General features: G+C 37.7%; 1 protein-coding gene across 7 annotated transcripts in view; it reads right to left on the bottom strand.

Moving 5' to 3' along the window:
* The window catches only part of LOC127071102 (homeotic protein distal-less), a 76,629-nt gene extending 58,933 nt beyond the window's left edge, over positions 1 to 17,696 (bottom strand). The window contains exons 1-2 of one of the 7 annotated variants that reach the window (XM_051010014.1): positions 16,109 to 17,696; positions 8,715 to 8,956 (exon numbers count right to left, since the gene is read on the bottom strand). In XM_051010014.1, the coding sequence (XP_050865971.1) occupies positions 8,715 to 8,956; positions 16,109 to 16,613 (747 nt within the window). In that variant the 5' untranslated portion in view covers positions 16,614 to 17,696. The remainder of the gene's footprint in view (positions 1 to 8,714; positions 8,957 to 16,108) is intronic. The other 6 variants (XM_051010015.1, XM_051010018.1, XM_051010016.1 and 3 more) reach the window with 6 other exon arrangements.
* Positions 17,697 to 27,247: the final 9,551 nt, after the last annotated feature.

The raw sequence follows: 27,247 nt of genomic DNA, 5'->3' as shown, positions 1-27,247 counted from the left end.
CACCTACTCTCTTCTTCTTCTTCTTCTTCTTCTTCTTGTCTTCTCTTCTCTTCTCTTCTCTTTCTATATGTACTTGGAATCTTACTGTCTTCCATCTCTTCTTTTCATTCTTTCTAGCAGGACCAACTTCTCTCTTACTCTCTTTCTCTCTCTTTCTCATTCTCTCTATCTATCTCTCTTTCTCTTTTTGAATCGAACTCCCTTTTGGCATAAACTTGGTCAGGTGCAAGCAAACGCCAAACTGAACGTATTGCGCCGGCGGTGATCTTTCTGAAAGATCTCTCTTCGGAGGCGGGCTATGGTAGAAGGATTCGTACTCTTCCCGACGGAGGGATTCCTTCCACGAGGAAGGAAGAGGCTGGCCAAAGCGTGCACGCTCGCTCGCTCGCTCGCTCCTGCCAACCCAAACCCCTCGAGCCTGTTTTGCGCGAATTCTTCTTCTCCTTCTTCTTCTTCTTCTCCTTCTTCTTCTTCTTCTTCTTCTTCTCCTCCTCCTTCTCCTCCTCCTCCTCCACCTCCTTCTCCTCCTCCTCCTCTTTCTTCCTCTTCGTCTTCTTCTTCTTCCTCTTCTTCTTCTTAAAGCCGTGGTTCTCTTCTCGAGGAACCTTTTTCTTTCTCCTCTCTTAAATATAAACTTTTTACGAATCCTCTTTTCTTCTTCTTCTTCTTCTTCTTCTTTTTCTTTGTTTTTCTTTGTGTGTTTTTTTTTTTATTTCTCTTGCCAATTCATAGACGATAATTTCGGAGAATTAGATATCGGCAAATAAATTCCCATCACGATATGCAAAGTCCCATGAAGGATATATATCCTTAACGCGCATATTTAATATACCCAGACGTATATATGTACATGTATGACTTCGTGTGAAAATAATTATTAGCCTCCCTTGATCGAACCGCAAGGGGAGCAAGAGATCTAACGTCGATCGTTGGTATATATCTACCTACCTACCTACCTATCTATTTACTTATCTATATATATATACATATATATATATACTTATATATACATACATATATACATTAAATCTTGCGTCGCTACGTGTCTAACTCTTTCATAGAATAAAAAGAGAGAGAACGGCAAAGTCTCGGCATTTCCGGCAGTTTCGTCTACTTCTCTTTTCCTTTCTCCGCTGCTGGGAAAATCGTGAGCCCGATCGTGACTGCCTTTCTTTACTGCTCGTTTATGTATACATACATACATACATACATATATATATATATATATATATATATATATATATATATTCTCAGTGCACGAGAAACTTTGGAATTGTCATGGATCGACGCTTTTCTGATCTCATGTTTACAATATATATTCTAACTTGAAAAAGATACGTGTGATATACTACGAATAAAAAACGAAAAGTACTAAAGAAAGAAAAAGAGTAAAAAAAAAGGCAAAAAGAAAAGAGAAAAAAAGACGAAGCACGCTTAGACGAATTTAATTTCATTACATAATTCCGCGATCAATTATTTATTCGAGATAATTAAAACGATCTGTTATCTCGTCTATTAACTAGATCAAGTAAAAAGACGTTAACAAGTTGTCCAAGTTTGCAAGTCGTGCAGGCTTTAAGTAGGACGACCGACCGTAGAAAATCTCACTAACTCGTTCAGTTATTAGACGAAAAAAAAAAAAGGTAGAAGAAGAAAAATTCTTACTTGGATGATTCTCAAAGGATTTATCATTATTATTTCTCGATGGATCCGGCCGAGGAAAAGGCGAGGCAAGAGATCGCGTTACCGACATACACTTTCCAGGATAAGCGGGACTACTATCCCCAACGGTATTATTAATTATTCCGGAGAAACCATAGGTGAGATACGTACGACACAATTACGTCAAACGTGAATGACACGTGTGAACCGTCCGGCGTTGGACGTTTACTATTAAAAAAAGAAAAAAAAAAGAAGAGAAAGAAAAAAAACTCACTCGAATTAAGTTTCTTCAATTATCTGACAAGATACGAAAATTATGTTTTGGTAATTACATGAAATTTCTATGTGAACTTTTCTTCTTTTACATATACTTTCAAATTCTAATACGTACATTTAAATTTTTATGAGGAAATATTTCCAGCGATTTCATTCTAAGTATCTCAAGTAATTTTTTCCTAATCATGAAATTTTCATTCATCGAATTAATTCATTATTTATAAATTTAGATATTCATGCGTAAACATCTAAAATAATTCTTAAGATGTCACGAATAATTGGATTCATCGAATCGTTTCATAATTCGCTAATAAATAAATTTAGATTTTCGTGCGAAAAGATTCGAAACTAATGTCAATTATTATATCGAATAATTTCCTAATCGTTAAACGTCCTCTAATTCATTCAACGAAATAAAAAAAAATTCATGCTTAAGATCGGATATAAAAAGCTTTAAAAAAAAAAGGAAAAAGAAGAAAAACAATCTCTCTGAAAAATAATTTCATAATCTAGCTAATCTCTTATCCGTCGATACATCCACACCTGTAACTATAAGTCTCATATATTCTATTCCTGCTTACTATACTATTATTTTATTCCTCGTCACGGGTAACATAAAAGTCGATTAACGATCGACAAAGCCTTTGCTCGCGTGTTAGACAGGGAAAGGAACGCATCCCTACAAAATCGAATAAAATATTAACACTTTTAAACTTCGTCTCGAAATAAAACCATGAATACGTAGCTTCAAATAAAATTACAACGTGATGTATTTCCCTAGTTAAACATGAGAAACTCTAAAAATACGATTGTTTATTATCGGTGACGAACAGAAAGAGAGAAGGAGGGAGAGAAAGGTAGAAAAAAAATTCAACAAAAAGAAAATTCAACAAAAAAAAAAGTTAAATTAAAAAACGAAACGGAAACATCAATCTCAACGTAAAAAAAAAAAAGTTTCGTGTATCCAAAGCCAAGAGAGAAAGTATTAGACATTAAGAATCCATAAAAAACTGAAATTCCACGTAAATGCAATCAAGAATAAGAAGAAGTATAAAAGGAAAAGAAAAAGAAGAAGAAGAAGAAGAGATCATGCGTTTGCACGATCGTTTGCGTGCGTGCACGCAGATCGCTTGGTAATAATAACAGCATAGAGAAAGAGAGAAAGAGAGAAAGGGGGAAAGAGAGTGAGAGAGAGAGAGAGAGAGAGAGAGAGAGAGAGAGAGAGAGAGAGAGAGAGAGAGAGAGACAGAGAGAAAGAGAGAGCATCGATAATGATAAGTCGGTGAGTCTAGATCGTGGCTTGGATCGCTGCTAGATCGCTGCCAGATCGCGTGCTACGCCGCTAAACTTTCCCATTTGTTGCCGTTGGACGACGGTCGGCAGATACAAAGCTGATAGGGACACGTCGCTTCGGACTTCTATTAGTTTTACGGCGTACACGTCGATAATACTGACACAGTAGCAGTAACAACGATAGATACACTAATATATATATAGGTATGTGTTTCCGTGTGCATGTGACGTGTGTGTGGCTGTGTATATTCGTGTATCTATATATGAAGAAAAGGTGACGGAAAAAGCTCACGGAGCTCACGTCTCGCTTTTTCTATCACGAAACGTAGCTAGTAGAAGGTACGTAGATGAGATAAGGGTTAGATAAAGCTTGTTCGATGCCCGTTAGTCGAGCACAAGCGCGCGCGTACACACTTACAGCAAGGAAAACAGCCGAAGTGAAGAAGTAAAAAAAAGAAAAGAAAAAAAAGAACAAAAGTTAACGCGAAACGAGAACTCTAATCGTGAGATAGATTAAAAGTTCGACGTGTCTCTTGTAAAAGATATCCGTCACATTTCTAATATACATGGAAAAAGGAAAAAAGAAAAAAGAAAAAGGAAAATGCCTTTAGACGGATTCCAAAGCGACGTACGAAAGTATTTTCTCAAGAAAATTTCCATATAATCGAGACATTTCCATAGAGTCGAGATATTGGAACAACGAAATTGAATATTACGAGGATTCATAATTTGATATTTTTTGATCGAACGTATTCATGAAAATGGAACGGAATGAATTAGTGAAGTTCTAAAATCGAAGTAAAACTCTACGATCAAAATAAACGTTTACTACACCAAGATCGAGTTTACATCGCGAGTAATCTAGTTCGATAACGGGAATCTACATACTCCATATCTGTAATCACCATATACATACACATGTGTGTATATATACTTATATATATATACTGAATAAGAGTAGTAATAAATGGACACGGATAAATGAACGGAAGAAGAGAGAAAGGAGAAAAGAAGAGAGAAAGAGAAAGAGAGAAATATACTATGACTTATCTCCTGATCGACAACTGGCGACGATCGAGCGTTATTTCGCAAGCTCGATTAATCGAGAAAGAAAGAAAAAAAAAGAAAAGAAAAATGAAAAAAGAAAAAAATAAAAGGTAAGAAGAAATAAAGAAAAGCTTCGGCGAACTTTTGTCGAGGAAACGAAATCAAGATGGAAAGACAAAGATAAAAAGAGAAGGAAAGAGAGAAAGAAAGAGAGAGAGAGAGAGAGAGGGGCAAGTTAGATAAAGCAGATTCGAGCGGAACGTGATCCATGTGCTCGAACCCGCTTCTCGCGCTAGATCGATTTTATCGATCACTGACTCTCTCACCTTTTAGCTAACCCTCTCTTTCCCTCTCACATTACTAATACGTAGCAGTAATCCACTTCAACTACGCACGTAGATATTATTTATACTTTTTTTTCCCTTCCTTTTTTTTCATACACCTTCCTTTTCTCCTTTACTCTCTCAACCTTTTTCTTCTTATTTTATCGCTCTCTCTCTGTCTCTCTCTCTCTCTCTCTCTCTCTCTCTCTGTCTATTTCTTTCTCTCTCTCTCTCTTTCTAGTAATACTACATATTTCAACGCGCCAACAAAGTATGGAAACACGTAGTAGTACATACTACCGTCGGCACATGTAAGTCATGCACGGTTAATGATTATACGCGCTTGTAGAGGTACCTCCTAACATTTTGTTCGTTCATCGATGACGGCTTATCTCTTTGTTCTCCTTTTTTCCCTCTATTTCTCTATTTCTCTTTCTCTCTTTCTCATTCTCTATCTCTCTATCTCTATCCCTCCCACGTTTTTTTACCATTCCTACAAACGTTGCGACTCTTATGAGAATAGCGACGATTCCCTACGGTAATAGTAAACAAACTTTTATGTCCTCTAATTATTCGAATAATATATATATATGTATGTATGTATATGTTTTATTCGAATCGATATTCCGTTCAGATTAGAATCGTCTAGGCGTTGACAAAGATAAATTTTTCAAATACGTAAAGGAATACACATAAGTAACTACGTATCTACATTGGAATGAACGAATTCGAAATAAATTTTCAATGGGAACTAAGAGCGAAAAATAAAGTCACCTTCTTCCCCCGATATGCCATGTTTCTTTAGATATACCCAATGTATACACATTGATACGTATACACATATGCGATTGCTAAACGCTGAGGAGAGTTTATGTTCATAACGGAGAAAGTAGATACATATAAAAAGAGAGAACGAGAAAAAGAGAGAGAGAGAGAGAGAAAGAGAGAAAGAAACAGAAAGAGAGAGAAAGAGAAAAAAGATAGCTAGATAGATAAATATCAAGATAGAAAGAGAAAAGAAGAGGATATCGATCGATCGTATGGCTTCATACATTACACTTTAAATGACGCAAACTTTCTATCCCTTGTATAAAAAATTCGATCGATGATGTCGAAAGAGGGATGGGATGGAATAGGACGAAGGATGAGGGGGGATCGAGGCAGGAGGAGCTGCAAGGAGGTAGAGGGAGATAGTAAGGGGGGGTTAGTAAGGAGAAGTTTATCGTTGAATCGTGGAAAATCGAATTTCGAATTCGCTTCACGTGCACTTCCCTCCTGCGACTTTCGAATCTCGTTTCGACGCGTTGGCATTCTCGGGGGCCAATGAGGAGAGATCGGCTATGTTAGTCGACTAAGAGGAAGAAAAAAGGAAGCACCACGCCCAAGGTACGTGGCAGGAACGCAGAGATGACTGTGTGTTAACCCTCTCTCTTTCTTTCTCTCTTTCTCTCTCTCTCTCTCTCTATATATATATATATATATATCTTTCTATGTAAGTGTACGTTCACGTACTTTGCGCGTACTAACTCTTTCCTTCTGTCTCTTTTTCTCTTTCTCTCTTTCTTTCTTTCTTTCTTTCTTTCTTTCTTCCTTTCTTACTTTCTTACTTTCTTTTCTCCTCTGTTCTCCTGTGTTCTGTTCTGTTCTGTTCTGTTCTGTTCTGTTCTGTTCCGCCGACACGAAGCACGCTACCACGTCCTCAAATTGAAGCCTCGGGAGGAAAAAGAGATGCGTGACCTCAGCTCGATCCGCTCTTTCTTATCGTTTTCTTTCTCTCTCTTTCTTGATCGGTCTTCTTCTTCTTCTTCTTCGTCTTTTTCGTCTTCGTCTTCGTCTTCGTCTTCGTCTTCGTCTTCGTCTTCGTCTTCGTCTTCGTCTTCGTCTTCGTCTTCGTCTTCGTCTTCTTATTTTCTTTTTTTACTCCTTTTTTTTCTTTTTATTTCTTTTTGTTCGGTTATTCGTCTTGGTTGAAGGTAGAACGGCGGAAGGTAGTACGGAAAGAAAGGGAAAGAGAGAGACGGAAGGTGGAGAAGGATGATGATGGAAGGGTCCGAAGAGGCGCCATGTTGTTGCTTTGCGATGACAAGAAAGCCGACGGTAGCGAGAGCCAACAGAGCGCTTCCTTACGTCCTACGTCTTGATTGGGTGATTACGAATTATTCATGGTGCTCCTACCGAGACTCATAGACCATAGCTAGATGAGAATAATATTGAAGTCGAGTTCTATGATTTCGCGTGAGACTGGTTCTACATATATATATATACTTCGGATTTTGCTTTTGTCCGATCTCGGTTTATAATTTAAATGATAAAAAATATTTATATTTTTACTTTACGATCGGCTGACGATATTGTATAGAAATTTTAAAAAATGAATCATCAATTTCTTCTTAGCTCGTACTTTGGGACAAACGTACGATTTTATTTATTAAAAAAAAAAAAAAAAAAAAAAAACAAAAAAAAGAAAAGAAAAAATAAGCACGATAAAAAATGTAGAAATATATTCCTAACAAATATTATTCGATATTAAAATAAATTTTTCTGAATAAACTATCGAACATCAAATCGAAATTGACCATACTCCGTGGATCTACTTCTATGTACAATGAAAATTAAATTACTTTAAACAAAAAAAAAAGAAGTAGAAAAAGAAAAACGAAAGAAAGAAAATAAGAAAGAAAGAAAGAAAGATAGAAAACGAACTGTCAACTTTCCAAGCAATGATACGAATAAAAGGGGAAGATTCTTTATCGCTCGGATGTTTTGCAAACAAGCGAAGCGCGCGATCGCTCATCAGCTCGATTCTCTCCATGCGGGGGGGACAAGCTCCCGCGGTGCTCGAGCTAATGAAATTATCCGGTTCGAGACCCCCTGCAACGACATCAACGAGCTACGACAGCCAGTTATCCCGTGATTACGGTATACGCAGTTACATACCTATTACATACATAGCTACATTACACGTGTATACATATAAAGAGAAGACGAGTTAGGAGAAATATTCCCTACTCCCTACTCCCCACTTATTCGTCCTTCGTCCTCCCCCTCCCTCCACCCTCTTACCTCCCACCTAACTCCTGTCCCTTCCCCACCCTTTCCAACATATTCGCAAAAGAAGGAAAAGACGGAGGAAAAAAAATACAGAAGAAGAAAAAAGGGAGGAGAGCAAAGGAAAAACAAAAACAAAAGGAAAAAAGGGAAAAGAAAAATGATCAAGAGTTTAACTTCTTCGTAGACCATATTCGTCTTCTTGGCACGTGTACTAGCAATTATAAGGATGATCTAACGAGGACATCTTCCTGGTGATATCCTAAGAAATCGTTTCTCCTTTCCTCGAGAATTCTTTCTCGGTATATATCGTTAAGATCGAAATCATTAAACTGGTTAGGATGTTGGAAGGGTGTTGGTATAGAAAAAGATAGATATATAGAGAGGAAGAGAGAGAAAGAGAGATATCTAATTGGTTCACGTGCCTCGATATTACCTACGTTCTTTCTAATAAATCGTTCATCGGAAACCATGAAGGATAATTAGGGAAAGATCTTTTCTCTCTCTCTCTCTTTCTCCCTCTCGAAGGAGAGAGACAGAAGAGACAGGAAGCTGAGATATATCTATAACGTGGAAAAATACGAAAGAGAAAATTTATGGATCCTGGTTGTTATTAGAACAACGATGACCAACAACGTCTACCCTCAACTCGATTCACTGGACACTTCGGCAACCCTATCCACGATGTCCAGGGCGTGGCAGATCTGTGATTTACTAAAGTCATTTGTGCCGATAATGCTGACAGATGCCGTCCGTCGGGTATCCTGTTACGATACGGACTTGATCCTGGGTGCAATAGGATCCTCTTCCTTTTCTTTTTTTAATGTGTTTTTTTTTTTAATAAAAAGGGTTCATCAACACATTTCTCTTATCGTTATTATAATTGTTTCTTTCTAACGATCGTTTAAAATTTAACCTTAATAAAGATTACTACGCATGTTCTCGTCGCGTTCAACACAGATTTATCCTTCGAATAAAATTGTTTACACGAGATACGAGTGAAAGAGAAAAAAAAAACAAAACAGATCTATAAGAAAATTAAATGTTTATTATTCTAAAACTTACTTGCGTTTGTGTTAGTCCCAGGCTAGCTGCAAGTTCTGCTCTTTCTGGTAGTGCCAGGTACTGTGTTCTTTGGAACCTCCTATTCAGTTGCTGAAGCTGCAAGCTGCTGTAGATGGTCCTTGGTTTTCTCATCTTTTTACCCTTGCCATTTCTCAGAGAACCACCACCACCACCTCCAAGCTCATCCACGAGACTTCCACCCTTGTCGCCCAATGGCGAGAGGTCTGCGAACATGCACCACCCTAACATCAACTTTCAGAATCCTCGTCACCTCTGGTATACGAACTAAAGAGAAACCGAACTAAAAAAAACCTAATCGTTTCGATGTCTAATCGATATACGATAACGAGTAACAATTATTTTTAATAAGTATATTTCTTTTAAACGTCTTAGTTCAAAGTAATAATAGTAATAATAGTAATGATAGTAATAATAATAGTAATAATAAAAAAATAACTTTAATTAATCGATGAAGTTCCATATTTCGAGAAAATATTTTCACTAAAATAAATTACACTAAAATAAATTTCTTACGTATATACACTCGTACGTACGATATATTATTATACGAAGTATATTAATCTAAACTGTTACGAGGTGACGATATAAATTATCGTCGAACTTTCATTCTTCCTTATATCGCGGTAGTGTGACAAGGATAGAAAGTTACGTACCGACAGCTCGCTCGACTTACATACGACTGAACAGTCCTACGTCGGGTGTTTACTTTTAAGTAATAACATATTCTAATACTATATACATCTCTCTCTTTGTTTCTCTCTCTCTCTCTCTCTTTTCCAAGAAACTTTATTTACTTTTTCCTTTACCGAGAATTCTTCCTTTTGAACTTGATCTTTATAAAAACTTTCATAACATACGTCTCAAACGAAAATCAATACTATGTCCTTACGATATCTATACGTACATATACTAGTATTCATTTGTATATAAACAATGAAAGAAATAAAATTGTTATTGAATGTTCGTCTTATATAATATTAATTTGTATAGTAATTGCGAAATAATATATCAACGATTGGAAGAAATATTTAAATTAACTATTACATAAAATATAATTCGCAAATATTAATGAAAGTATAATAATCAATCATTCTTAATACGTAAAACGAACGAGTATATTATAAATTTTTTGTGGTTCTCATAAAACTTGAAAATTCTTTAATTTGTTCTATGGAAAAGCTGATAAATATATTATATATATATATAAATATATATATATATATATATACATACTAACGTGCAAAAATTTCTAATCCTTTGATCTAAAATCAAGGATAATATTCGTCGTTGGGCCGTTCATTGAGATGTCAAGCGCGACAAAACATCGAGTTAACGTCGAGGAGTTACGCGAGCTCGCATACCGAACCTTTCCCCGTGATAATTAGCGCGATTATTAATTAAAGCGTAATTTGCGGTCGCGCGGCCGGACGTAAACGTGGGTTAGAGCGACGATCATCGTGATTTATGGCCGGCGCTCGTGTCATTCCCTCCAAAAGGCGAAAGGCCGTATACGAACGATCATCATAGTCGTCTACTTAGTACAGATTTTTCTTTCTTATATTTATTTTATTCTCTCTATCTCTCTCTCTTTCTCTCTCTCTCTCTCTCTCTCTCTCTTTCTAATATTTTATAAAAATTGTTTAAAAAAGAAAAAAAAAATTTTTTCTTATGTATACACTTATTCATTTTTGTATTGGTTTTCATTTATGAATTTTCTAATAAAAAAAAAATAATAATAAAAAGAAAATCCAAAGCTATTGATCAGATTTTCCAAAGAAACTAAAAACGAATGAAAACTGATGTTGAAAATGATCTCTTTATTCACTAATTATCAATCATTCAATAATCTCTTTTTTCATTTTATGATTACTTTCATTGAATCTTCTAAAGAACAAGTGAAAGGTATCGTTAATAATATCGCATAATTATCTTTTCATTCATTTTATTATCATTTTAATTAGATTTTCCAATCGAATAATCTAAACTAATCCCTTGATAATTTCTACTAGAATCTGTTTATTTGCACCTCATTTATTTTGATTAATCTTCTTTTTTTCGTGAAAATACAACAATTCTTATTATTACTAATGATCGATCGGCTGCGTGTATGATACGATGAAATAGAAAAAGAAATTAACTAAAATCGTGATCGAACATTTGTCTAATACGATTTCGAAAGGATATCGTATAATGAACTATGAAGAGAAGAAATAAAACTTGGAGAAAGAAAAAGAGAAAGAAAGAGAGACAGAGAGAGAGAGAAAGAGAGAAATAGAAAGAGAGCCATATTATTATCGATTACGAGCAAGCTCGCGTTAATTAGAAACGGTTAATATGACGAAATACTGTTGCTGGAAAAATATACGTTCACTATGAGCAGGGAAAATCGGTGGGTACCGTTTTACTTCATCATAATAATATATATATATATATATATATATATATATATATATCTTATTATTGTTTTTTCCCCCCTTTTTCCTCTTTTTTCTTTTTTTTTTCTTTTATTATCTCCATCTCTTTCTCTCTTTCTCCATCGTACCCTATACCTATCTCACATTGGCAGCTGTTGCCGTTACCATATGCAAAATACTTGCTCGAAACATAGTCAAGGAAATTATTAGCTCGACGTAAAAGCAGCAGCGTCGAACCAACCGACGGTAAGCTTTATGGCTTACCTTCGCGGAACTCTCGCACGATTCACCGATTAATTGGTGTAATAATTAGTCTTCCAGTTCGCCTTTTTATCCTATCAACCAAATGCATATGATTTTTTTACAACGGTCGTTCTATTTAAAAAAAAAAAAATCTATCTCTGAATAAAAGGAAAAAAGTTTTTCTTCTCTCTCTCTTTTTTTTTTTTTTTTTTTTTTATAGAAAACGAACGAATTTATTGGAGTTCAGGAAAATTCATCGAAGATTATAACGAGTATGATAATAAATTAGCCTTCGTGTTATCTCATTCTTATCCCATTGATCAAATGCATATGATTTTTTACAACGATCGTTCTATTTAAAAAGAAAAATAACAACTTGAAAAATAAAGAGAATTCTTTTTTTTCTTTTTTTTTCTTTTTCTTTTTTTTTTTTTTTTTTTTTTACAAAAAGAACGAGTTTATGGAATCTTGGAAAATCCATCGATATTCTTGACGAGCATTATAAATTAGCCTTCGATTTCTCCTTTTTATCCAGTCGTATATGACTTTACAACGATCATTTTATTTTTAAAAAGGCGCTCGAGAAAACATGATTTTTACAAAAGGAACAAGCTTATGAAATCGTAAAAAATCCTTCGAAGATCTTGTCGAGTTTAATGATTAGCTTTAGAGTTCCACTTTTTATCCTATCAACCAAATGCATATTATTTTACAACGATCGTACTATATACAAAACAAAAAGAAAACTAGAAAGAAAAACTACCTGGAAAAGGAAAAAGGATATTTTTACAAAAAGAACATGTTTCTGGAATAATCTACGACGATCTTGACAAGTGCAATAAATTATATCGTTTCAATTTATAAGAAACTATGTGGAAAAAGAGAAAATAATTTTTAACAAAAAGTTTATGGTATCCTGGGAAATTCTTTGAAAATCTTTTCTCTCGCAAAAAAATTGCCATCGAGTTAATTCTATTCCTCTTATTATTATGGCATCCTAATAAAATCCAAAAAGTTCTTTTAAATACCCGGTTAGGTTCAGGTAAATCCTTGTGTAAACAACCATTTAATACCTAATCCATCAAGGTCGAAGTTTAGGTAGAAACGGCACTACGTCATTATCTTTGTTCATTATAGATAAATGTAGACAGTTTCAACAGGTCGATGACTAATATAGGATTTCTAAGACAGGAGCTTTCACCCTAATGAGATTTCTTTTCTAAATTTAAATTTACAAACGACAATTAGAAGAAAAAATCAATGCGTACGTTATTACTCATTCCTTTGCAATAAAAATAAAACATCGATCATCAAAAGATATATAATGATATTTTGATTATCATAATTTATTGACCACTTAGGACAATTTCGATCAGTTTGACATATGCATGGTTGATTAAAATTTATTATTAGAAAATTTCTTCTTCTTCTTCTTCGTCGCGTTAAAGAATAATTTTCATTATTAGAAAAAAAAATTGAGGATAGAAAAATAAAAAATGAGGAGTAGAAATTGTAATAGGAATGTTTATTATTTAATCAATTAAATAGTCGAATATATACGTGCATATGTAAAAAAAACAAAATGGTGATCGGAGAGTAGATATTGAGATGAAATTTTGTCAAGGATATTAGAAGAATCATTATTTTCTATGGTCATTGCGGAGTTATTTTTTGCAGCTGAAAGAAAAGGAGTACGGTGACCCAGTGGACGTGTAAGTGCGTGCTGGACGTAAGAGAAATCCAAACGATCGATAAATACTTACAACGTACAACACCGTTCATGGCAGCTGCAATGTACCTTTCCTCTTCGCGAAACACGAGAAATGCATCCCTCTTTTATGAAAGGTATAATAATATCGCGAACACGTTTGCACGATACCTATGCAAATTTCTTCGTCGATTTCTTCGTCGAATATTTATCGCGATCATTTATGAAAGAAAGAAAATTTCGTCGACGGAAAGAGATGTAATAATTCGTTTATTTCGAGCAACCCTTTCTTTTCCCTCTTTTTTTTTCTTTCCTTTTTCATTTCTCCTCTCCTCTCCTTTCCTCTACTCTTCTTCTTTCTTTTTTTATCTCGATCGATTTAAGAACAAAAACGCTATAATATGCGTACGCTTATGACATTATTTTATGAAAACATCGGGACGATTGAACGTTCATTTTTCGAATGAAAATTGATGCCTTCGTGCATTGAAATCGCATAGAACTATATTCTATGAATACTAAGGTCATTGATCGATTACACCCTCCAAGAATTTCTGTGATTTCAGAGTCCTGCGCCTTCCCACCAATTTTTTCTAAACGTATCCTGCTTGTAAAAAAAGGAAGAAAAAAAAGAGAGAAAGAGAGAGAAAGAGAGAGGAAAAGAAACTCTTAAGGAAATGGTCTTACATTACTTCGAATGATCTGGTAGTCTTCGTAAATCGTAGAAGTAAAAGAAAAAAAGAAAAAAGAAAAAAGAAAAAAGAAAAAAGAAAAAAGAAAAAAAAAGAAAAAGAATTGAAGATGGTTACCTATGATTACTAGATATGTACGAAGGATTCTTCTTCGAAAAGGAAAAAATAAAAGGGAGGAAAAAAAACTTTAAGGAATTTCTTAGTACCATAGGACGAAACAACCCTTTCCTAATAGTCTCTTTCTCTCACATACACACGCACACACACAGAGAGACACGCACGCACACACTTTTTTAGGTTTTGCTCGAACGTCACAACCTGCAATTTCGACAAAAGTTCGAGTATTCATGATTACTTATAATCCGCGAGCACGATCGTACATGTTTCCACTTGAGAAATGTTCGAAAACCAGGAATAGGGTGTGGGGTTGGATAGGTTGGACAGGTAAAACGAACTCGATAATCAAACTTCATTTTTTTTCTTTCTTTTTTTCCTCTTATTTTTTCTTCTTTTTTCTCTATTTTTTCATTATGCAGTAATAAAAGAGGGAACGAAGAATATTTTCGATGTATGAGAGAGAGAAGAAGAAGGAAGAAAGGAAAGAAGAAAGGAAGGAAGGAAGGAAGGAAGGAAGGAAGAAAGAAAGGAATGAAAAAAGAAAGGGAGAAAAGAATATATACCTAAGCGAGAAATACAGGAAAGAATGTAAGCATGGAATGGGAGAAGAGGTGGGGCAGATAAAAGGGGTGGGTAGGTGGAAAAAAACCAGAGGGTGAAGAACGTACGTCATTACGAATTTACACGGAGCAGAGTTGGAGGGTTTTAGTCGACGACCTGTCGGCAGACCACGAAGAAGAAGAAGAAGAAGAAGTAAAAGTAGTAGTAGAAATAGAAGAAGAAGAAAAAGAAAGAAAAGGAAAAAGAAGACGAAGAAGAAGTAGAAGTAGTAGTAAAAATAGAAGAAGAAGCAAAAAAAAAGAAGAAGAAAAAGAAGAAGAAGTATCAACGTATTCCAACGAACACTAAACTCGAGTTCCATTCTCGATAAACCTTTAAAAGGGCTCGATAGAATACTAACATGACCAACCCCTAACAGAATTCCTCGTTGCTTTACATTTTCTAGATCATCCCCTATCAAACATTTGAACTTTGATATTTCGATAGTTGAATCACGATAATAGAAGAAAAAGAAAAAGAAAAAGAAAAAGAAGTGGGTGAGCATAATTTTTCAAATGTTTCGTTATCCCTCGCATTCTTAAAGAGCAATTTTTATTCACCGATTTAACTTTCGAACATTCACCGAAAGGAAGAAACGAAGAGAGTTTTCTATCTAATTACACTCGACAGGTGGCAAACATCGACTAGAATTATTATACTTGACTAGGAACATAGATACATAGTACTTTGTGCTGCTGCTATTGCTATTGCCGATGTTATTGCTGTCATCGACTTAAAACGAGCTTAACCTTTCAAGATGTCTAAGTTATCTTCGAGTTTCTAAGTTACTTCTTTCTTTCTTTCTTTCTCTTTCTTTTTCCTGTGTTTTTTTTTTTTTTTCTTTAACTTAACCTTGGATATTCACTCAATGATATTTTATCCTGTAAAATATTCTGCGAATAAGTGCCATGAGGAGGTAGGTATCTACCATCCGTGAATTGCCTACACTACTACGTTTGATAATGAGAAACGTAATTAGCCGACGGCTGGAGAAAGAATCCAAGTTGTGATTACGTTGTCTCGTGTGCTAATGCGATTGCAGGGTGAGAAAAAAGAAATAATGGAAGGACACAGAGGATTCGCGATTGAGTATAGCTCGAGAAGCTTTTTCTCTTTCTTGCTTTGTTCATAGGGATTCTTTTTCCTGCACGTAGGTAGGTAGGTATATCTTATTCCGTTTCATGGTATTGTAGTTTTTAAAAGAAAAAGAGAGAGACAAAGAGAGAGAGAGAGAAATAGAGAGAGAGAGAGAGAGAGAGAGAGAGAGAGAGAGAGAGAGAGAGAGAGAGAGAGATAGGCAGAACAACGGGGCGTCGACCGACGCTGGATGGAGCCGCTACCTGCTGCTCTAGATTTTCTCTCTCTTTCTTTCATAGCTTTCTCTCATAGGTAGTCACTGTTTAGAATTCTCGCGGATTTTAGATTTGGAATTTCTTTTCGCTATATATGGAACTATCGATCAATCGAACGAGTTCGATCCCGATTAACCGACGATCGTGAAGAACGGTACCGTCGGGGATCATCCGATCGAAAACGTTACGAATACGATATCTTAAAACTAAAAAAAAGTAGTGTGATAAAAAAGTTGGGAATACATACAGTTAGGGTACTCACCGTCCTTGGGCGGCGAGGGACACTGAGGCGCATAGGATCCGAGATGATATCCGTATGCGTTATGTTGATGCATAGGTCCAAAAGGATATCCAGCTAGCGCTGACCTAGGACTTGGGAATCCAGGTTCGGCGTGTTGTTGATTCCCACTACCGGGTCCGGATGATTGGTGTCCTAAAGCGCTGACCTGATGCGAAAACTGATGCGCACCAGGCACGTTATGTCCGGATGGATATCCACCCCGTAAACTGGCAGGATTGTACAAGTTATTATGCTGCAGTTCAATGAATGCAGATTTGCCAGTTTGGGAAACTGGTGTACTCGATGTCGTACTGTCCCCGGCATTTCCACCGGCTCCAGGTGGTCCTGGTGTCACCGATCCGAGTCCACCATGATGAAGATGTTGATCCATGTCGGAACCACCGTTTCCTCCTGCGTTTCCACCACCGGCTTGACCGCCTCCCGACGGTCCGCCACCGGCACCACCCGACATACTGTTCGGGGTCGGGGTACTAGACGGACAGGGGTCGCCCGCCCCGAATGGGCTCCCCAGGTCCGTAAAGTTAAGCGTCGTCGTGCTGCTTGGCCTCTCCACCTTCGAGCCGAGCTCGAGCGCGGCCTCGAGCGTCGATAAATTCGCCGCGGACGACGTCGTCGCCGCCGCCGCCCTAGCGCGACACCCGTACGGGGCCCGAATCTTGGATTATTTCTATTAGGTCTATGACAGCCAAGTACATCGATCTCTTGCGTTTAATTTCAATTAATTTATCTCCTATATTGTTATCTACCTTTCTCACTAGAATCACCTCCACTTAATCACGGCCACTTTTTTTTCCCTTCCTCCCAACGCGTGCACTGTATCAATAATCGAATTTTTCCTCTTCCTCCTTTCTAATTCCTTTCTCCTCTTCTTAACTCAAGCAAAATCGAAAACAAACTTGATAAATCCTTATACGGTCAGCTCGCCGTCGATATCTTCATGCTTCTATCGTTGCACCAAACGCACCCCCTCGACATGCCGATTTACTACTTCTCTCTATCTCTATTCCTCTTATAATATCTCTCTCGATCAATCTTTTCCTCTTCACACACGAGACACTTCATCAGCCAAGTAGCCGACGCGATTGGTAAACACGCGCGGGCGCGCGCGCGCCCTCCCTCCTCTTTTTATTTTCCTGTGCTCCTTTGTTTTTCTTTTCTTTTCCCTAATTTTTTTTTTTCTTACGAGACAAACCACCGAGGTATCGAGAATTTTCTTAATAACCAACTTTCTTTTCTTTCTCTCTTCTCGTCCGTAAGACGACGACGACGACGACGACGACGAAGACAACGTCGTAATGAAGTTACACGAAAAAAAGGGAGAGAAAAAGCACGATCGCAATCCTGACGGCGACGACGACGACGACGAACGCGACGACGACGACGACAACAGCGATAACGACAACGACGACAACGACGACGACAACAACGACGACGACACGAACGAGGACGAAGAAGAGAGAAAAGCACACACGCGCGCGCCTTAGCCACTAACTGCAGTGCACACCGAGCGGCGCGGACCGGTATAATGATACATAATGAAGCCGGAGCCTCTCCCCGGAGCCCGGTAAATGGTTTCCCAAAGTCGCCGCTGTGGCGCTACAAGTAACCACGCCTACAAAGACTGTCAATCGTGTTTGTGATTCGTTCTCCCTACCACTTGGTAACTACGTTCGAAACTCTCATTCGTTAGCCGGAGGCCATTATGGTTACCAACGGGGGGGTGGCTTTGTTTGACCACCCCTACTAGAGTCGTTTTCCTACCTTCACGCTAGCTGCGGAACGGCACGATTATACCTGAGCCACTGCGAACGCACTTGCCCGTTGCTCGTCCTGACGGATCATCGGTTTGTTCTCTCTTCTTATACTCTTAAACCTTGTTGAATCCGTTTTATACACTTGGACACTTTCAAAGTGTTGATGCGATACATCTCCGATTACTTTTACCACTGATATACTATCGTACATCTCTATAGGTATTGGTACGTAACGATCGGTGGAAACAAATTTTATGGGACTTGTGCCTTTTGATCCTCAGTTATTTGAGTTGACGTAATGGATCTATTTGTTATATAAATTTTTTTATCCCGTTTAATCCTTAAAACCCGACACGAAAAATCCGCGACACTCGCGATGACGAGACGTCTTTTGCCCCGCCCATCAACCGATCGCCAAGGGAATGGACCACCAATGGATGGAGGTGGAGCTCTTCCGTGCTCTCCGCAACAACTTTTTTATTCTCTTATCCTTTCGCCAACGTAGGTAGGTACTTACCTACGTGTTGCACCGTTCTCGTTGTTACCGGTTAGCGTCGATCCGTCGGATCTAAGAGAAAACCATTTTTCATTTGGCATTCGATATGGTGTCTTTTTAAATGATGATCCACCAAGCTAGATTAGATCGATTAAATGCACAGTGGAATATTTATATGTACTTACTTACTCGTTTTTCCTTTCACAAACTGATCTTATCCGATGGTTACTCCAATCGTGAAATGTTATCGTGACTTTACACCGAGTAAATCTAAAGGAAAGAGAGAATAACAAACAAAGCCAGAACCCGTGAAGACATTAAAAGTGAATATATCAAGTGGTTAAAAAGAATAGGAAAAAGAAAAGAAAGAAAGGAAAGAAGAGTACAAAAAAAAAACACACAACGCGAAACTTGAGGATAAAACCCGTGTGTATGTTTTTTTACCCATAGATAAAAATCTATATTTGTTAAGGGTCAGAAGGTAGCGAAATAAGGTGAGAAGAAAGGATTAAAGAAGGAAAAAAAGAAGGAAAGAAAAAAGAAATGAAAAAGAAACGTAAAAAAAGAAAGAGAGAGAAAGGAGAGAAGAAAAAAGGACAAAAAAAAATTAAAACAATCAACAAAGAAAACGTGAGGATAAGATCTAACTCGTGAGGTATAAAAAGACTCTACCTCTGTGCGTAGTTATTTACGTGCCTGAGGACAAGTAACGTAAATAATTTTAGAACTCATGTATGTATATCCTTATCTATCGCCTCTCGCAAATCGTAATTAAAATAAATGACTTTTATATTTATGACTCGTGTGCGCCACGTTCTCGCTTCCTGTGTAATGGTAATAAAGATAAGGAAGGAAGATACTTTTTCAATGAGATAATCGTAAAAAAGACCTTAACTCTGTTTCGAGTATGTACTCTAGAATAACATACTTCCGATCTGATCATTCGTATCGTCTAAACTTATTCCTTGAGAAAGAGGTAAGAACAGAGAAAGAGAAAGAAAACTAGAGAGAGGGAGAGAGAGCTTGCTAAAGGACGAAAATTATTTTCCGTAAAATCCGAAAACTTCCGAACGATTATTAAAATTACCACAAGAATTTAATAGACCGACGATGATAGACGGATAGTCACGGTAATTTCCCGACGCCTTCGGTGTTGTTCCTTAAACGTTACACAACGCTTCCTGGTAGCTCGTGACCGTGATTAGGAAAAAAGAAAAAAAAACAAGAAAAAGAAAAAAAAATCATAATAAAAGGAAAAAGCAAAGGAAAAAGAAAGAAAATAAAAATAAAAATAATAAAAACACGTTGGAAAGATCGTCAAAGTAGAAGAGGTGAGGAAGGGGGAGGTAAGGAGGGAAGGGACGAGAGAAGGGTGGATGGTGATACCCAAGAAATTTGCTTAACTCGACTCTAATCTTTCGATGGCACACTGACCCAAAGAGATACTTTTTTTTTTCTTTAGCGAGACGAGACAATTAACTTTACCCGGTACATAATTACAACGAAGAAGTTGATAGTATTTGCGACGATACTACTAGCTGGCTAATGATGCGTCTATTGTCACATTACGTCATATTACGTCTAGGATGTAACCTACCGGATGATGATCGCGATGATGATTATGATGATGATGACGACGACGATGATGATGATATTGACATCAGGAATGTTGAGAAAAATACTTTTATATTTTTAAGCAGCATATGATTATCTGTCTATCTATATATATATATATATATTTATTTATTTATTTATATATATATGCACACACATGTAAACATATATATATGTATGTATATATATCTTCTATTTCTAATAAATCCTTTTTCCCGATCTATATTTGACCTATACCTTTTAAAGAAATCAGAAAAATGAAAGGTACATCGATCGAGAATGAGCTACCATCTTCTCGTAGGATCGAATTTCTTAAGCGAGATCGAACGAAATCACTTCCCGCTTCGTAATACAGGGGTACCGATGTACCCTCGGCTACGGCACTAGGCCAAAAGAGCGTGGCACGCTCTTACGGTGCGAAATTACATTGGGGGGCTAATTGCATGGCGGCGGTAGCGCAAACACGTGTCATCAGTCGACCGACCACCACCACTGCCACCATCACTACCACTAGCAGACCGCTAGCAACGTGCGAGGTACTAGCACCAACACCAACATCAACACCAACAAACACCAACATCAACGTTAACAACACCAACACCAACTCAAACACCACCACCATCGACATCAGCCATCGCCTTTGCAATGCCTATGTTGCTGGGTAGCTGGCCGCTTGAGCTTGTATACGCTGAATTACGTAATTGAGGTAAATGCCAGCTATCCAGTGTGCGGGGAACTGTGCTAAATAAAATGCCATTCAATTAGGCAGCGGGAGGACCCTGACTCGGTGTGTTACTCGTACTGCCGTTACTCGTTCGCGATACCTATATATATATATATATATATATATATATATATATATATATATGTACGTATGTATGTATGTATGTATATATATATATAGAGAGAGAGAGAGAGAGAAAAGCTTCCTAAAGCTGATAGGTCCTCTCCATTGGAAATCGTGTGATCTCTTTAAACGAAAAAAAAAGGAAAAAATCTTATTTTCCTCCCCCAAAAAAAAGAAAAAACAACAAAAGATAAAAAAAAAGTCTTCTCTCACGCATTCCTTCGAACTCTCTTTTTGCGTTTTTTCTTTCTTTTTTTTTCTCTTTCTTTCTCTCTATTCGAAATATCTAAGCCACCATTACACATGAAACGAGATAATTATTCTTTCCTCGATAGAAAAGCCGATCGCCTCTATCTGTCAAAGATCGAAATCTAAAGAGTACCTACCTATCTATCCATGTAGGTAACTATTAATAAAAGTGAGAACGATTAGTAACACACGTCGTTTGGCTCGTCTTCGTTTCTCTTATTCGAGTGTGACATTTCCTTCGAATACGAATGACACGTAGAAACGCATGCAATTTAAACCGCGAAGTGGCAATTTTATCACACCGACACGAGAGGAACTTTCTCTCCTTACTGCAATTTCGCGGATTTCGCGTTGATTCCTTTCCGAGCTTCCTGCTGCCTGTCTCTTTGAACGTAGAGAAAGAAAATTTCCATCTTCTTGTAGTATTTAATAGAAATGGAAAGAAAGAAAAAAAAAGCAAAAAATAAAAAAAAAGAAAAAAAAGGAATAGAGATAAAAAAGAGAAAAGGAAAAGAAAAGAGAAGCAAACTGCGGATAGTAGAAAACTATTTTCCATGGACGACAACGTCGAATCAGGAAGGTGTCGAAAGTATCGCATGTGCTACGACATTGAATCACGGACGTTCGGATAATTTCAAACTTTCCAATTCTCTTGAGAAGAATCAGCCCGTGAAATACGAAAGAACGAGGAGAACAACCCCAGCGAAAGGAGTTCGCAATGTCTGAGACTACTCGGTTAATGTGCATATATATATATGTGTGTGTGTGTATATATATATATATATATACATATGTATGTATAAGTGGGCTATAAGAGGGAGGGCGGGTGTTCAGCTCGAAGAATTTCTCAGTGCCTGGAGCAGTGACAAGCTCGGATCATAATTTTCGTACTTTACTGCCGGGCAGTAAAACTGGGATGAGTATGGGTAGGCGTTGCCCGCAAACATTGTGTTTGACCGTCTTCTACGTAGGATTATCGTCCTTTCTCCCTCTCCCTCTCTCTTTCCCTCACTCTCTCTCTCTCTCTCTCTCTCTGTTTTTCTCTGTTTCTTTATGTTCCAAAAACGTTTCCTATATTTAGCATAGAGGGAATAGAGAAAGATAGAGTCACCTTATGTTTTTTACCACCCTTCACATTTTCTCAATATATTAGTTCGTTCGGGAACGATAGGTGAGCTTTATTAGTCATCTTTATCTAACACATCTAATCGATCCAGAACATTTCTCTCTTTCGAAATCCCATCCACTGTCTTGAAGAATACACGAGAGAAATTATTAATGGATCCAATCTATCGTATGATCTAATATAGAATAAAAAAGATATTATTTTGTTACAAGTATCGAAAGTGAAACAAATCATATGAATGATAAATCGATGAAATAATAAATCAATGAAACGAGATCCTAAGAATAAAGATTTATCTCAATTGTTTATTATTAAATCTTCTAACTCGAATCGAAGTATCGAGATATGATAATATCTGATATGTATTTTTATATCCAATTGTTTAGAAATAAACGAATGATGTTTTTTTTTCCTTAATATAAACACGCATAAATATAAACACGATCTGAATCCTTCCTATTCTATTTCTATTTCTCTCTCTCTCTCTCTCTCTCTCTCTCTTTTTCTTTTCTTTCTAACGTTAGAACTAACCGCCACACCCTTTTAGGATTCCGTTGTCCAACAGAGTCGATACTACAAGCGGCTTCTTTTTATACCAGTTGGTTCATTCAGGTGGTATATCGACTACCTTAAAAGTGACTTTTCTTCCCCTCATCGTCCACGCGCGTTAGAAAGTCAGAGAACGACTTAGGATGTTAGACTTAGAGGGAAGAGAAACGATCGTCTATAATTGCAGGGGAGGAACGTACGGGAAGATGAGTGACACTTCGAAACTACCCTTTCCCTTTCCCCATAACTATTACAGTAAGATCTTGTATTCCGAACTAATCATCGAAAATTAGATTTTAGATTTAGAAAGATCAGAGGATAGATAATTGAACGGAGATAGAAATATTCTTTCTCCATTGATTAATATTTAAAAAGAAAAAAGAAGAAAAGGGAAAGAAAAAAACCTTCGTAAATTTTACAAAGGACAAGAAGAAAAGGAAGGAGAAGGAAAAAATCCTGTTTCAAGAAGACGAAACCCTCTCCCTCCGTGTCTCACAATCTCCTCCTTTTCCTTCTCCTCCTCCACCTCCTCCTTAGTGTCTTCCTCGTCCTTACTCCTGAACACGCAGAAGGTAGGAGATATTACGAATTCAGAAAGCGAACACCTGGAGTTCACCAAGCGTCCTGACGGCCTGTTGATAAAGGGAACTCTAAGTTCACACGGTCTCCTCCTCATGGGTGGAAGAGTGCTGCTGGTTCTTGGTATTCCAAGTAACTTGCACTAGAATAAGAAGAGGAACAAGAAGAAGAAAAAGAAGAAGAAGAAGAAGTAGAAGTAGAAGTAGAAGTAGAGGAAGAAAAAGAAGAAGAAGAAGAAGAAGAAGGGTGCTTTGGTGGCTAGGAACAAAAGAGGAGAAAAAGAAGGGGTAGTTGGTTGGGTAGAGAGAGTCATGAATAGCGTGGGTGGGAAAAAGAGAAAGAAAGAAAGAGAGAGAAAAGGAGAGAGAGGGAGAGACAGAAAGAGAGAGAAAGAGAAGAGGACGTCAGCTGGCTACGTTCTCGCGTGACGACGCTCAGCACCGACGCTCGACACCGACGCTTGCTTCCCCTCCAACGCACACTATAAGACCCGCCTCGTATCTCTGTCCTTCATTACTATTCTATGTATCGTAGTGGGCTGTGAGGGCTCCGTCCTCGAAGAGTATAGTCGCGTCCTATGCTCGACGATACATTTACCACGACAATGACGACGAAAGCGAGCGTGCTCTGCTCGAGGTTATGGCGTTCCCTTTTCCAAAAAATGTAGGGTGGCTTACTTGGTTGCTCGCTTGCTTGTTCGCGTGTTCGAACAGTTCTCTTTCTCTTCCTACTACTAGCCACGCTAGCTAGCCCGCAGCGTTCGATGTCAACTCGTTGCCATGCATCTGCCTAGCCAGCCCCAAGGCTGTCACGCTATTGGTCAATGCTAGACGAGGAACAAACGTGATAGACAGATAGAGAGAGAGAGAGAGAGAGAGAGACAGAGAGAGAAATAGCTTTGGATGCTATACTGATCGATCCTTCACAGCAATGGCAAACTAACGTTGAATGATTTCGAAAGATGCAAATCTGATTGGCCATTGAAAATAATTATCCAAGGACATTTTCCATGAATTTCAATGATCCTCGTTTCCATTGAAATCTCCTTGTTCCCTAATTGATTGATTTATATACCTAATACAATCTTCATTGCTTTTAATATTTCTTATTGGTTTAGTTTTACGATCTATTCAACTTTGTTGGACCCAAAGTAAATCCGAAAATTATTACCTTTAACTTATTTACCTTCACAGTTCTTTAAAATCCAAGGCTATTATTTATTATACCAGTTGTCAAAATTTATAATGTTTTACGGCAGGTATTGTTAGACCGTAGGAATGACATTTGAAGGGATTTAAAAGCCTGTTACTTTTCGACTATCCTTTGTCTCGAGTACGGAAGCCTATCTCGGATACGTTTTATCGATCTCAGCTTTGAGAGAACCGAGAGAATAGTTCCTTCTCTTTTCATACTTTCTCCATCCTTGTCTTTTAAAAGTTCGTAGCTTTAAGAGACAAGGGAAAGACAAAGATCAAGAAGTCTTGAAGAGGGGAGATGGGCAGGGGGTCGGTTAAAATCGGGAGGGACTAGTAGATTCGTTCCTAACCAGAATCTACACGAATTTAAAACCGAACTAGCTACATAATTGATCCCTGTGTTCTCTCGTATTTTCTTTCTAGTCTGTGCCCAGAAGGGATTTTGACGAGAGTTCGAGAATCCTTCTTGTAAAAACCCTTAAGGCTCGACATTTTTATTGCTCGACCTAGTGAAACTTTCTTTTTCTTTCTTTTGCTTGACTTTTTGTTGAACGTAAAGAAATTGTTCTGTCCTATTTTAGGATTCATTTTACATCGGGTATTACATTATAGTGTTTGAGTTTTTATGTTTAGAATTTTATTTAGAAATTTTCTATGAATGGGACCGAAAGAAGGAAAGTGCATAAGAGAACAAAGAAAAGAATAGTCGGTAGGAACGAAAACGTAGACGATGAGAGGGTTCCGAAATAATTAACGGTATATATCGGGAAGGTCGAACCGGAAGGTCGTGGTCAGGAAGCGGCTTGGTTAGTCTTGTGATCTTTCTAAGGGAAGTCACGGGTCAGCTATGTGTGCTTTGCCTTGTTTTTGCCAGCTAATTTTACCGCGAGCAATTAGTTGCTCCGCTCATTAGTTACTGTCCAATCAATCAAAGGAGACGACGAAAGGAGCCGAACTTTTTTTTTTTTTTTTATATAAATCTCATGACTCCGGACCTAGCGAAGATCCTGTTGATGTTAATGAAAAAAAAAAAGGAAAGAAAAAAGAAAGAAAGAAAGAACAAAAATTTGCCAAGAAATTCATCTCCCTGAGTATTCAACTAATTATCCTAGTTTTCCTTGAGCCTTCCAGGGATAGAAATAAAAAGAAGAAGAAGGAGAAGAAGAAGAAAAGATAAAAAAAGAAGAAACGAGTCGAAGAGATAAGTAAAAAATTTTTTTTTTAATCAATGAGAACCACGATCGAAGCCGGCAACACTGTAGTTCCAAGCATCACTGCATCCATCTTCCTCAGCTCTCTCTGGTTGACCCTTTCCACGGGAGTTTAAACGAAGCCCAAGTAACCTGGCGGGTGCTCGGATCCCGCAGGTTCATTAGTCAAGAGACTAAACGCCGTTCGCTCTTACTGCTAAGTAAGCTGTAAAGCCTTGGCTATCGTGACGACCGAAAAGTCAGGTCCTTCGTGACGGCACACTTGATCGACCGTTGCAGCGTGATCTTGCAAAATTCTCTTGCACGCTTCTCTTACCATGGTAGAGTAGATCGTCTTCTTCTCGCCTCGGTCGTGACGTTACCATGATAGCCCATTTAAAAGTCTATTAATTATATGGTAACGATGTGGTACCAATAAAAACAAGAAAAAAACAACAAAAAGAAAAGAAAAGAAAAAGAAAGTAAACACGAGAAAAAGGAAGAAGAACAAGATCAAGAAGAAGAAAAAAACAAACAAACAAAAAGAGGAAAAGATTGTCTCTTATATCGGCAATTTATCCATCAGCAATTTATCTATCAAATGAGAACCCATTTGAAGGAAAGAAGTGTATGAACAGAGAGTATGCAGTTTTACCTAACCATCGGGAGGACACTATCCCAGAATCCAATCGCTTTCAAGTTGTCATGTCACTTGGTGTAATAAGGCTAGTGCCTTATTTGAGAATATCACGAAGGTGAGACGCGATCGCGAAACTGGTAGCTGTTGGGAAAAGTGGAACGAGGACCCTATATGGTGGTCCTACTCAACAAAAGTTGAACCCTCGAGGGGGACAGTGCGCGTTGGTGATGCGCGATGGTGACGCGTTGCCTTGATGCAAGTCCTGACGCTAGCTGACGCGATGTTGGTCCCGGTGGTCGGTTGAAACGTCGTGCTCGTACATGATGTATATGGTGCGCGGGAATGGGGGCGGGGCGGAGACAGATGGGCGTGCGGAGGATCCCTTTGAGGCTGCCGCGTGCGGCGCCAGTGCCTCCGCTGCCCTGCAACCTCTTCTTCTTCTTCTTCTTCTTCTTCTTCTTCTTCTCCTCCTTCTTCTTCTTCTTTCCTTCCTTCCTCTACTTCCCTCTCTTAGTTCTCTTTCGAGAGCCCTCGACCGTGCCCGAAGGAACTCCTTTCCTCGCAACTCTTTTCCTCGCAACCTCCGACATGTTACTGTCTTCCTTTTTTTCTTTTCGTTTTTTTGTTTTTTTTTTTCGAAAGAAATCTTCTATTCCTTCCTAGAAATCATTTCAACAAATTCTAATCCTATTCTACGGTCGATTTACTGCTTGATCAACCAGACCACCTAATTCTAATCCTCTTAAAAGCGTTTTTCTACGTTCATTACCTCGTTGATCATGCGGATACTTCTTCTTGTTTTCTCTTTTTATTTTGTTTTACCAGCAGCATGTTCCTGTCTTAAG

Source organism: Vespula vulgaris, chromosome 20, assembly GCF_905475345.1.
Source record: "Vespula vulgaris chromosome 20, iyVesVulg1.1, whole genome shotgun sequence".
NCBI classification, from domain to species: Eukaryota; Metazoa; Arthropoda; class Insecta; order Hymenoptera; family Vespidae; genus Vespula; species Vespula vulgaris.
This window is presented reverse-complemented; position numbering and strand designations above follow the sequence as displayed.